A 12,287-nucleotide genomic window follows, 5' to 3' on the forward strand; every position below is an offset into this window, starting at 1 on the left:
CTTCCTTCCTTCCTTCCTTCCTTCCTTCCTTCCTTCCTTCCTTCCTTCCTTCCTTCCTTCTCTCTACTCTCTCTCTTTCCTTCCCTCTTTCCTCCTTCTGTGGCCCGCTGGAGAAGCTGGAGAAGAGAAGGGGAGGCTTTTGAAGATGCCTTCCCCCCTTTTTGCTTCCCCTTCTGACATCACTTCCGGTGATGTCAGGGGGCATGGCATATGCTAATAGCCTAGTAGCTCATTAGCATACCGTATGCTAATGAGCTCCTGCAGCTCTTTTTCTATGAAATGACCCTTAGGCATCCAGTGCTGTTGATGTAAGACTAACGTAGTATAACCTCTGTAATTAATGCCAGTCAGCAATCTGGCTGTTGCAGTTTGAATTAACTAAAGATTTTTGGCAGTTTTCAAAGGCAGCCCCACTTAGAGCCCTTTGCAGTTAGATTAATACCATGTGATGTAAGTGGGGCTTTAGGTGAGGATGTGATGAGAACATGGATAGCTGTGGTCAAATCTTGCTTTTCAAAAAGAGCTGTTGTTGGCACATCAACCAAAGCTAGTGAATGGTGTTATATATTGTAGAAGAAATCTGCACTTCCATCTTCAGACTCTCAAATACCATCTTCAGACTCTCAAATGCTCCTCTGTTCCTTTAGGGAACATGTGACCCCCCCATCTAGAATAGACTGGCTCTTCAGTCAGCTGGTCCAGAAGAATGTCATGACCAACAATATTAAAAATCTCTGAGAGCTCCCAGGGTATCACCGGAATCATAATTCTTGTGTCCCTTTTCCAGCAAAGGTCATGCACTGGGGTGACCAAACTAGTTTCAGTTCTAAGATTCAGTAGTATTTAGCTTCTGAAGTTCTTGCCCAGAGGATCCCTTTTTTTTTGTCTTCCTCAGTTCAGAGTAATATGACTAGTATTTGTGTGTATATGTGCACATGTTCCTGTATACTCCTGATATGGGGAAGCTTTCATCCTTATACCCTCTAACATTTTTGTTAATACCTCAGTTTTCATGACAATAGCATCCCCCCATAGTATTATTGTTGCTGAAGTCTTTTTTCATAAATATATTCATATATATGAAAAAATCTATTTATCCTACAGTATCTTTCAACAGTTCTACTTCAGCAGCTGCAGTGTATTCAATGGCAGTATGCCCACTTAGCATGTTTACATTTACACAGATAACGCTGAAGAGATTAAATGAATCTGTTCCCCACTCAGTGATGGAAATTTAAGATACCCAGAAGAAAATTTACAATACCCTGAAGAGAGAACAAACCTAAAAAATGACAGTTCTTGCAACTCACATTTTTAAAGAAAATCTTTGAAGTACCAAATAATGGGCAGTATGAAAGCTGGGACCTTAGAGGAACTAGTTAATCATGGTAACAAGTTGTTATAATGTTGTTGCATTATTTGCTCTGCAGGGGATGTATCTGAAATATATGCTGTTTACATTTAAATGTAGCTATATTAGTCAAATTTTGCAGATGTACAAAAATAATTAGACAACTCTCAGTTGGTCAGGTCTGGTATCAAAGTGATTTTGGCTTGAAATGCTGTGAACTTATTTTATTAAACTGCCTCTGCCTTCATCATCAAGCTTTCTTGTGGTCTCTTTTAAAATATCAATCTGCAATCTGAATGTGTTATGTATATTAGGAGGGTCAGGTAGCAGGAGTTAGTTGAGGAAATTTTAGAGTCCCTCCCAGTCCCCCAGTTCTATAAGTTTTCTTAGTGCAGGAGAAACACTTTGCAGTTTCTATTTGGACTTCAATTTTTCTTGTGTGTAAATTTTAAATATAAGAAGTTGGTCATCCGATAAGCTTATCATCATAGCACTATCTGTTAGAAGTCAGGCATGCTTAGTATTCTGCTCTCAGCTGGAGCATCAGAAGGAGGGTGTGTAAGTTAAGCTCTGAGTATTGATTTGTAACCACTTCTCATGCATTTCCTTATTTCATTCAATTGTGCCCTCCACTCCCTCTCTTGCAGGATGCAGTATTGGGCCAGAAGGCTGGAGCAAGAGATTGATGGAGTGATGAGGATATTTGGGGGAGTTCAACAGCTGAAAGGGGTAAGTGTTGTCACTTTCTTGCCTTCTATATTTCTTCGTTAAGAGACAGTACTTCTTGGTAAAGCTGTCTACATCAATGGAAGTAGAGAGCACTTAGTATTGTGGATGCCTGGCTCTTTTTGATTGTACAGGTTCACAGCCTAGTGATAATTCTGGATTTGTTTTCCTATAGCTATCAGCTTGTATTTTATCTTTAATGCAATTAAGAGGTTTGTGTCATACCTATCTGGTAGATCATCACCTTCTGTCATGGTCACCAAGACTGTTGGAGAACACCTACTTGGCCATTATGCTATTTATGTCCCACTCACACAGTAAGTTTAAGGCAAGTAAAAGAAGCAGTTTCAGGGACTGCCAATCATTATGGAATCCCCAGCTTTTGGTGCCTTGTCTCCGTACCTTGTATAAAGCATTCCTTTGTTGAGGCTGGTTTTGATATTGAAGTAAACTCAGGCAATATGTGTTATTATACTTAATATTTAACCTTAAGAGACTTGGTGAGCTTTCCCCCCCTACTTTGGCTGTGCTTTTACTTTATAACTGTATGTACCCATAACATCTGGCACTTAGCTGGATGCAGACTGATCCCAGTATGTTAATTTGGAAGTTCAAGGGCCTAACGACAAGATACAAATTCCTCATGTCCCCCTCATGTCCACCCTAGTCCTGTTGAACAGTCATGCTCTAGGAGTTCCGTACTTGGAATTTAAATCACCCATGTGCGGGGGCCCAATTCAGATTGAGACTGTGGCATGTGGAAAAGGAGGCTTAAGCTTTTCCTTCACCTGGTTTTCTGGCCTAAAATGGCTTGGAGAAACTTACATGTAGCCATCAGTACACGTAGGTTTCCCCAGTGGGGCAAATAGCTGCTCCCTGGTGCCATTTCAGGACTGAAAATACTGCAAGAATTTAGAAGGGCATAATGAATTTAGCATTGCACTGTTAAAATCTCTTTGCCTAGGTGTCATCATCCCTATCTGATTCTGGCCCTCACAAGCCTTGGAATTTAATGTTGATTGTAGAAGTTCCAGAGGATGTCAGGTGGAAAGGACGAGAGCAGCCATTCTGGGGACATGAGGGCTTTGCAAAGTGTAATAAGGCCACCAGATTTCTACACTGATTGAAGCATAATGAGTAGTTGATGAAAATTCTAAATTGCTTGAATTACTTTAGGGTTTAGTTGGTGAATCCCTTACATGACATATGCAGTTCTTTATTGTTTGTATTCAGCATTAAAATTGTCATTGATTGTCAAGTTTATCATGCTCTATGGGTCTTTCAAAATACATCAGAATTTTCCAGCTTAAATTTCTTTTGTTTCAAGCATTTCAGGTTAAGACAAAAGCTTTTTTCAGTCACAACACTTCTTCTCTCACTACTTTCAGGTCTTGTAGGCATCAAATATTTCTTAAATCCTTATCTTTGCAAAAAATACAACATACTTTTTTTTAAAAAATGTAAACATAAACATGAAATGCTGTTCTAAAAATTCTTGCAATTGTGTAGCTTCAAAAAGTAAGGGTTGTTATTAACATGCCTGATTTTAAAATATTTTATTTTATATATCCATATTGGAGGGCACGCACATAATTGCTAATTTGTAAAATTCTGAGATAGGTCACTGTGGGGAGGGATTCCTTAGTTCACATGAATTTTTAAACAACCTTTTATTATATATTAAACATAATTCACACCGATTACGTCAAATCAAAGAGAATAATACATCTGGTTGAATATTATCCGTTAATTTTAAATTCCAACAATAAATTAAAGTATCTTTTGACATTTTTCTGTCAGTCATGTAGAATGTTAACTTGGTTAAAGATGCTACATGGTATAAATATGCTACTTTTTGAAAGCTATTTTACAAAACTTGGATAGATTCTCAGATTTTGGCTTGAATTTCACAGAAAAATTTCTATTGACTGAAAGGTTTCCATGAGTGAAATGTGACTTCCTTTACTTTGCCCTCTCTATATGGTCCAAAATTCTTGAAATGTTTCTTGTGGGTGACAGGGTTTAACTGACCCAAGGAACGGCATAGAGGTAGAGTTGCTGGTCTGCAGTGGAAGTGGGAATAGACAAAAATCTCTCCCCAGCAGTTGGTTGGGTCTGAAGAGCACAGGAGCAGCACTCTGGGAGTGATGAGCCCGGGGGGCAGGCACATGACCAAGTCCCACCCCCTGCTCCCAGCAGCCATGAGGAGGCAGAAGAAGGAAGGTAAGTCACCTTCATGGCCCTGGCCCTGGCTTTCCCTGGCCATGCGGAGGTGTGGTGCCCCGCAGGAGGCCTGCCCTCCTCATCCTCAGCATCTCCCAGCTTCACAGAGCCGTGGCACCCCGTGGGAGGCCTGCCCGCACCATCCCCGGCTTCTCCTGACCACGCAGAAACATGGTGCCCTGCGGGAGGCCTGCCCACCCCATCCCCAGCATCTTTTAGCCGTGCAGAGCCGTGGGAGGCCTGCCCGACCTGTCCCCAGCTTCTCCTGGCTGTGCAAAGCCATGGTGCCCTACCTGCCCCATCCCCAGCCTACCCGCCCCATCCCCAGCGTCTCCCGGCCGCATGGAGCTCCGGCGCCCCACAGGAGGCCTGCCCACCCCATCCTCGGGATCTCCTGGCTGTGCGGAACTCTGGCGCCCTGCGGGAGGCCTGTCCGCCCCATCCTCGGGATCTCCCGGCCGTGCAGAGCTCTGGCACCCCGCAGGAGGCCTGCCAACCCCATCCCCGGCTTCACCCAGTCGTTCCATTTTTGCTTGGCTGCATGGTGTGCTGGCTGAGCTGCTCATCTGACAGGACCTGTTTGTATGTCTAATATAAAGAACATTTCCTGCATTGAGTCAGAGGCGCTGTTCTTCTTTTTAATTCTCTTTAGCAGATTTGGTTTTATTAGACATTACATTTCCTTACTTCCATATTCCCCCCCCTCGCACCCTCAGGAACTTAATTGGGTACGTTAGCTACCTAGTGCTAATATTTTAACATGGGGAAGGACTGGGGAGGGAGGGGGAGAAAGTGGGTTATTGATTATATAAACATAAAAATATTCATGCATTTGTTCTTTTTTGCAACACACACAAAAACAAAAGAGAACAAACAATCACACTGATCACGGGACTTTGCAAGCAACAAGGAAGAGAGAGAGGTAGTGATTGCATTTATAAGACGCTAGAACAATGAAATAAATATATAGGGACCAACAGGGAGAGTACTCTGCACGGATTGGTGTAGCATGTTCTTGTAATTCTGGAGGCACATACACAGAGAGAGAGAGAAGTTAAGTGTTTACCATGCAGATCTTGGGCAACAGTGTGCTCCAAGACGTGTTTATATAATCCAGTGCTAGAGGAATACTTTTAAAAAAACATACAGTGTGCTCCATTCCCATTAATATTTCAAGGGTGGGTTTTTTCCCCCATGTGTGCCATCAGGTAGGCTCGGCAGCTCTGAGTTGGGAAATACCTGGAGATTTTTGGGATGGAGCCTGAGTGGTGGGTGTTGCCTTCTGACTCACTTCCGGTGATGTCAGGGGGTGTGGCATATGCAAATAAGTTATGCAAATGAATTATGCTAATGAGCTCATGCACCTCTTTTTCTACGAAATGACCCCTGCCCATCACCATAAATCCTCTGTGGGATACAACCATCTGTAAATTTGTGCTGTAGTCAAACATATTATCAATTATCCTGTATGTGTACTTCCTTTCAATATCAGTACAATTACTTCCTTTAAATATCAATACAAATACTTCCTTTAATGACAGTTTTAGAAACATGGAAACATACTCAGTAATTTCTCTTGTTGTACTCAGAACCCGCTTCCAAAAAGACAAAAGTTCAGGACAAGACCAAAAAATATGAAAAAATCTTTGGTATATCACAACATCAGTATTCAGCATTGTAAAAGTTTATATATTCTTTTCAACTATTGAATATATTTTTAAAGTTAGTTTTCATATCTGAACATGAATTTAGGGAAAAACAGGGAAAAGATACTCAGTCTACCCTTCCTTGTCACATGGAACATGATGGAGTGGTGTTCTAAAACTAAATCCAGTTATCTATGACGTTTGAAAATTATTGCATAGTTTAGTAGGATCTGTTTTTGATCCAGTGACTAGGATTCTTGGGCTAGGGTTAAACCCTGGTTAAGGGTTATGGTGGGGAAAGAAACTCAGATTAAGGGGTGTGCATGCATCCTTGCATCATCAATAACCAGCTATTCTAATACCATTATTTTTTTCATTGTGCTCCAGTGGGGAAAGAAGAAAGAACTGGGCATGTGTGTAAGCCTAGCAGAAACCAGATTCCCATACATTTTTATTTAAGTGTAGTTAAACTGGCTACCTGGATGCAGCCATAGTCATATGTTTCCAGAGAGGAGGAGGAAGAGTTGTTTTTATACCCTGCTTTTCTCTATCCTAAGGAGTCTCAAAGCAGCTTAAAATCACCTTCCCTTTCTCTCTCCACAACAGTCACCTTGTAAGGTAGGTGGGGCTGAGAGAGTTCTGAGAGAACTCTGCCGGCTAGCCAAAGGTCATCCAGCAGGCTTCATGTGGAGAAGTGGGGAATCAAACCTAGTTCTCAAGATTAGAGTCCACTGCCCTTAACCACTACACTACACAGTCTCAGTCCTATACCCAACCCTATAATCATTCACTTGTTTGAGTGGCTGATTCAATATTTGTCTCTAAAGTTATGTTCAGATTTATTTCATTTTATTAATTATAAAATTTGCCTTAAACTGTTTAATCTGTATAGCATTATTAATAGTTAAAATCTGGGTGTGTTTTTTAAAAAAAATAAATGGACAGTTTTTCCTTATCAAAGAAATTACTGTATCCCTCAATTTGAGATACTGAAATAGGAAATTATGTTCATACCAATCTCTAGTATTTTCAAATATTTGTAATAATATACATATGTTAAAGTGGAAGAATCAGGACTAAACTGCTTCTTAAACCTATTCTGGCCCCTGCCACACGGCAGGGGATAAGTCGCTCAAAGCGCGGCGCCAAAGTTGAAACGCCGCGGCGGGATCCCACAATCCCCTGGGCCGCGGCGCCTTTTCTCCCCAGCACGATCAGATGCCGGGGAGAAAACACAGTTCAGACGGGGAGCCTGCCGAACTGTGCATGTCGGAGCATGCGCAGTTTGGCTAGGAGCCGGGGATGAGCCGGCGCAAAGACGCGCTGGCGATCCGACAGCCCGGCTTGCGGCGCTTCAAGCAGAAGAACCACCCAGGTAGGTGGTTCTTTGTAGTGCGGGTTTTCGGGCGGAAAGGACAGATCGGGGACAGGCAGGCAACGCTTCCCAGATGTTGCCGTAGGATCGCGCCCATTTGCTCCGCCCCCGATCCGTCCCACTCCCGGCCCGAAACCCCTAGTGTGAACAGGATCTCTATATTGATAATGCACTATTTATAGATGGTCAATGTTCACTTTCCTGTTATATCATTTTGGGTATAACACTTTGGAACCATATAACATCTGATTAAAAAAATCAACTATTGTTGTTCTGCCTTGACTGGTTTATCTGGTTTACTCCAGTCTTCTATCATGCCTGTTTTTATAAGATGAATTTACTGATATCATTGGCAGTTTATTTGTTAACATAATATTAATTTACGAACTCATAGGGTAAATGGTAGAGAAAGTATTATTCTAGGAAAACAGTTCATTATTATTGGGGCAATTCTTCCCAACCATGACAAAGGTAGTGTTTACAAAAATTGAAGTTGTCTTAACATCTCCATATATAATTTTTCACAATTATGCTATTTTAGTAATATTCATATGTATTCTTTTGGGATTCCAAAACTTGTATGCTGCCCTCCAAATGACAACCATGGGTGGATGGAAGGTAGGAGCCTCCAAGCTGAATGGTGGATTAGGACAGACTGCAAGTCCTTCAGGGTCCTCCTATGTAGTGATCTTCTTTAAAGCAATTTTCTTTGGTGGTATTTCCATAACTGAACATTTCTGCTAGAGTATTAAACTTAGAAAGATTGGAGCTCCTTCCCCTGCTCTAGCTAGACTTTTCTAAGACCAGTTCAAATCTTGGAGATACACATACCTCTCAGACATAGGTCAGGTTATGGGAATCTATAGTGAGGCCTCTCTATATGCTGCTGTGGTAAGACGCTGGTAATAAGCCAAGCACAGGACTCTGTTGAGCCTTGAAAAGAGGGATTGGCTTTAACTAGTCTGACAGGGTGAGCAGTACAATTGCTCTCTGATCTTGTTCCTAATGCTTAGCTTGGAGGCTTGCTAACACAAATAGAAGCTGAAAGAAATAGAAGTAATGGTTTTAGAAATCTGAATACTAATAATACCCCCCAAGCAAAGCCCTAATAGGAACCTCTTTTCCTATGCTTCTACATGACACTTAGCAAAGTCAGAGCATGATGCCTGCTTGGGCACTCTGGGACTCACACTGTCCTTTCTTAATGTTGTGACTCAGTCCTCTGTCTTGGTGATTAAAAATAGCACCATGGATGTCAAAGGAGATAAAGGCTTCAGAATTACAGATCTGTCACACACCATCATCTGCAAGTTTGCTTTGAATTCAGTTTCTATTTCTCATGGCTTCTCTCTTTCTCAGTGTTATGTACAAGGGAGAGATGAAGACAAAGATAGCAAGACAAACAGACAAACATATGTACAAAGTCTGAGAGGCAGAGCTGTCCTCAATATGTCTCTTTTCCTGTTTAATGCAGGTTTAACTATAAGCTGGTAACACTCAAGTAAATAATATTAATAATAATATTCTTTTCCTAGCTTTTTTAAAGTTTTGTTTAATTTTCTTGGTTGCTGTGTTTGGACATGGTTCTGTGCTTTGGTTACTGACTAAAATCTGATAACTGCTCTGCTGCAGGAGGCATGAAATATTTTGTCAGAAATATGGCATCTGAAATGGTAATGGTGCTGAGTATTTGCTCTTGACTGCTTGTATTATGCTTAACTGTGATGGACTGCACTTTTAAACGCTTAGAAGTGCTGTGTAAACAGATAAAGGACTGTGAAAATTCTTCACAGACCCAGAGAGCCTTGAGTGACAGGCTACTCCAAGAGATCTGATTGGTTAGCATCAGCTGAACAGAGAAAGACTTCTGAACTGGATGCTGAGAAGAATTCAGTCTGATTTCAGCCCTAGCTGAGAAGAGTCAAGTACTGACAGTTTCAGAATTCAGCCCTGACTGAGAGCAGTTTAACACAGACAGGAGAACTGGGGAAGAATGCAAGGATGAGTGGGTAGTTAGAAGGAGAATCCCATTTGGGCCAAGGAAATGGGATAGATCTTCTAGAGAGAGAAGAAAATTCCCTACCCAATCAAACAGGAAGTTAGCTCTGAAGAGTACAGAGATCCCTGTTCTGGTGTGGTTAGAAACTGCCTTTAGAGACCGTAAGAGTCAGTTAAAAACTCAAGATGAGTACTGATGTTTCAAGAGAAGGGTTTTGGGTACTGGAAAGAGTGTACCAACCTTCTGGAAACTAAAACAGTCCATGAAAATGTCTACCGGAGTGTTTGGACTACACCGGAACAAAAGCCTCTCACCATAAAGATTTTAAGTCATTGCAAAAAGTTCAACGTGACTACCTTAAGAAGCTCTCATTAGCCTGAAACATAAAAACTAAAGTCTGTATATGTACTGATTTTACCTCAGAAATTTTCAACCCCTGGTTTCACTTGACCTTTCACCTCTATGTTAAATAAAATACGTTGTAATTTTTAAATTTCAAAATGCCTTGAGTTTCATTTAAGTTGTTTAATTTAAAGTGGGCGCCTAATCCTTCCTTCAGGTTCCTGGGCTGAGCCAACAGTCAAAATATCATACTGTGACAGGGTGGGACAACCCGAGTTCTTCAGCATAGATGAAAACCCATTACTAGGGCAGCTTAGTCAGAAAAGAGAAAAAATGGAGGGAAAATCTTCAGTCCTTTCCAGAAATAAGGAATATTGAATACTTAGAAGTTGTTCCTGCTTCTAGGAATCATACATCGTGCTAGCATACAGGAGCATTTTTCAACTATATGCGTCTTATTGACAACTCCTCATCTACTTTCTTCTTCAAAAAGCAAGTCTCTGTCTCTAATGACTGCAAGAACCATGTTAAAAACATGGAGCAGATGCAAATGATTTTGCAGAAATGAAATGTACAAGGGAAACAGAAGTGTCTCATTTACTCAGAAGTGCTGGTGTTCCTTGGCGAATAGAGTCTGAAATGTCTGACAAAGGGCAAAAATCACAGCAGCTGGGGCGAACCCTATTATCTTGTAAATGTGTTAAACTTAGTCTCAACTTTACACAATATGTGTGTTTTAATTCTGGACCGAAAACATTCACAATACTGGAGTGATGCCATGTTTTGCTGGTACGTCTTTGGTTATACACTCAGTCTAAGCACCTGAGAGCCAGTTTGGAGCAGGTCCGTATGCACAGTGGGGACTATGAGCACCCCACCCATTTGCCAGGCATCTCTACCAATCACCTGGAGCAGGAGGCCTTTCTGCCTTCATTGATCATCTGAGTGGGCTTCTAGTTTCATCCTCACATCTCTTTGTTAACTCTTGCATTTACATGCCATTTTGCTGCTATTTCAGTTCTGCATATGCATCTTGTCTCTGAGTGGCCCTTCTAACAGCTCTTTTTTACAATTTTAAGTTAACAATAAAGAGTCAGCATTGTCAACAAGGGAGTGCAAAGAACCATTAAATAAAGATAGCAATACTTAAGGCCTATTCCACTATCCACCGTATATATAAAAGCTTCTCTCTCCACTGTGCTAAAGTGCCCTATTAACAAAAAAATTATGCACCCTGATAAAAAAAAGTTCTGGGTACAGCCCTGGTTAGGAGCGTGGGCTCTAATCTAAGAGAACCGGGTTTGATTCCCCACTCTTCCACATGCAGCTGTTGGTGTGACCGTGGGTCAGTCATAAGTTCTTTCAGAGCTGTTCTCTCAAGGGCAGTTCTCGAGAGAGCTCTCTCAGCCCCGCGTATCTCACAGGGTGTCTTTTGTGGGGAGAGGAAGGGGGAAGGGATTATAAACCAATCTGAGACTCCTTCAGGTAGTTAAGGGTGGGGTATAAATCCAATCTCCTCCTCTTCCTTCTTCCTCTTCTTCCTCTCACAATGGAGTGAGGAACAGAAAGGGTAGGTTTTTCTGTAAATGGAGAAATATCTCAGGAGGGGAGAAGGTGTGTGTTAAGTCGTGCGCTTAACAAAGAGTCGGAGAGTGATTCAGCAAGAATTGCGGTTTATTCTTCAGCTTAGTTACTATCGCCAGCCAGAACCATCATTCGAACCACTCGAGCCGAAGGACAAGCACTGGCTGCTCTGTATTTAAACATTCCCGGCTAGTGTAGCCACACCCCCTGTACAAATAACAACCTATGAGGTTGAAGATATAAAGTCCAATCACAAGCGGTCCCGCTTTACAGCGTGATTGGTAGACACTCTCTGGGCTAGGACTCCTATTGGTTACATTAGGATCCTAGCCCAGGCTGAAGCTTAACATAGAGTTTCAATGAGACGATTCGCATGTCAGTATTTACATTCAAGTCAATACATAACAAATCCCTCCCCCCTAAGCAAAAACATTAGGAACAATCGTAATCGCTTAAGTAGGTGGGCACTCTGCGCACTCTCTGAGACCTCCGTGGCGTAGGAGGTTCAGGGCACCTTAGAATTGGAGGCACTCGGCTTGACTCACTCTCGAGTGGGTCAGGAACGCTACCATCCCTTGCAGTGGGTCCAAGAGTAGGGGTCTGCCCTCCCTCAGGGACAGTACTGGGCTCGGCAGGCTCGGCAGTACTCACCTCCGGCAGAGGTATGGGATGGTTGTCTGGGTCCGGTAGCTCGGTTGGCTGCGAGGTGGGGCGGCCAGTCGCCCACCGCTGCCTCAACTGGTCAGTGTGTCGCCTCCACTTGCGACCGTCTGCAAGCTGGACAACATACATTCGGGAACCCACTACCTCGGTAACTGTGGCTGGAAGCCACGAATGTCCCCCTGCATAGTTCTTTGCAAAAACCGTGTCCCCACATTCGTATGTGCGGACCTTAGTGGAAACACTCTGTTGCTGGGGCCTCAGATCGTTTAAGTCTGGATGTAAGCGATCCAGCAAAGACGCTAGGCGTCGCCCCATCAACAACTCGGCCGGGCTGCGGCCTGTAGCCGAGCACGGAGTTACGTGCTGGCGTAGGAGAAA

At 42.5% G+C, this 12,287-nt stretch overlaps 1 protein-coding gene across 1 annotated transcript in view; it reads left to right on the top strand.

The window, feature by feature from the left end:
* Positions 1 to 12,287, top strand: part of CACNA2D2 (calcium channel, voltage-dependent, alpha 2/delta subunit 2) — an 871,471-nt gene that overhangs the window by 62,710 nt on the left and 796,474 nt on the right. Inside the window, exon 2 of the mRNA XM_015417855.1 lies at positions 1,999 to 2,080. Coding sequence (XP_015273341.1) covers positions 2,000 to 2,080 — 81 coding nt within the window. The 5' untranslated portion in view covers position 1,999. The remainder of the gene's footprint in view (positions 1 to 1,998; positions 2,081 to 12,287) is intronic.

This window comes from Gekko japonicus, unplaced genomic scaffold (genome assembly GCF_001447785.1).
Source record: "Gekko japonicus isolate JY-2015 unplaced genomic scaffold, Gekko_japonicus_V1.1 scaffold314, whole genome shotgun sequence".
Classification (NCBI taxonomy): domain Eukaryota; kingdom Metazoa; phylum Chordata; class Lepidosauria; order Squamata; family Gekkonidae; genus Gekko; species Gekko japonicus.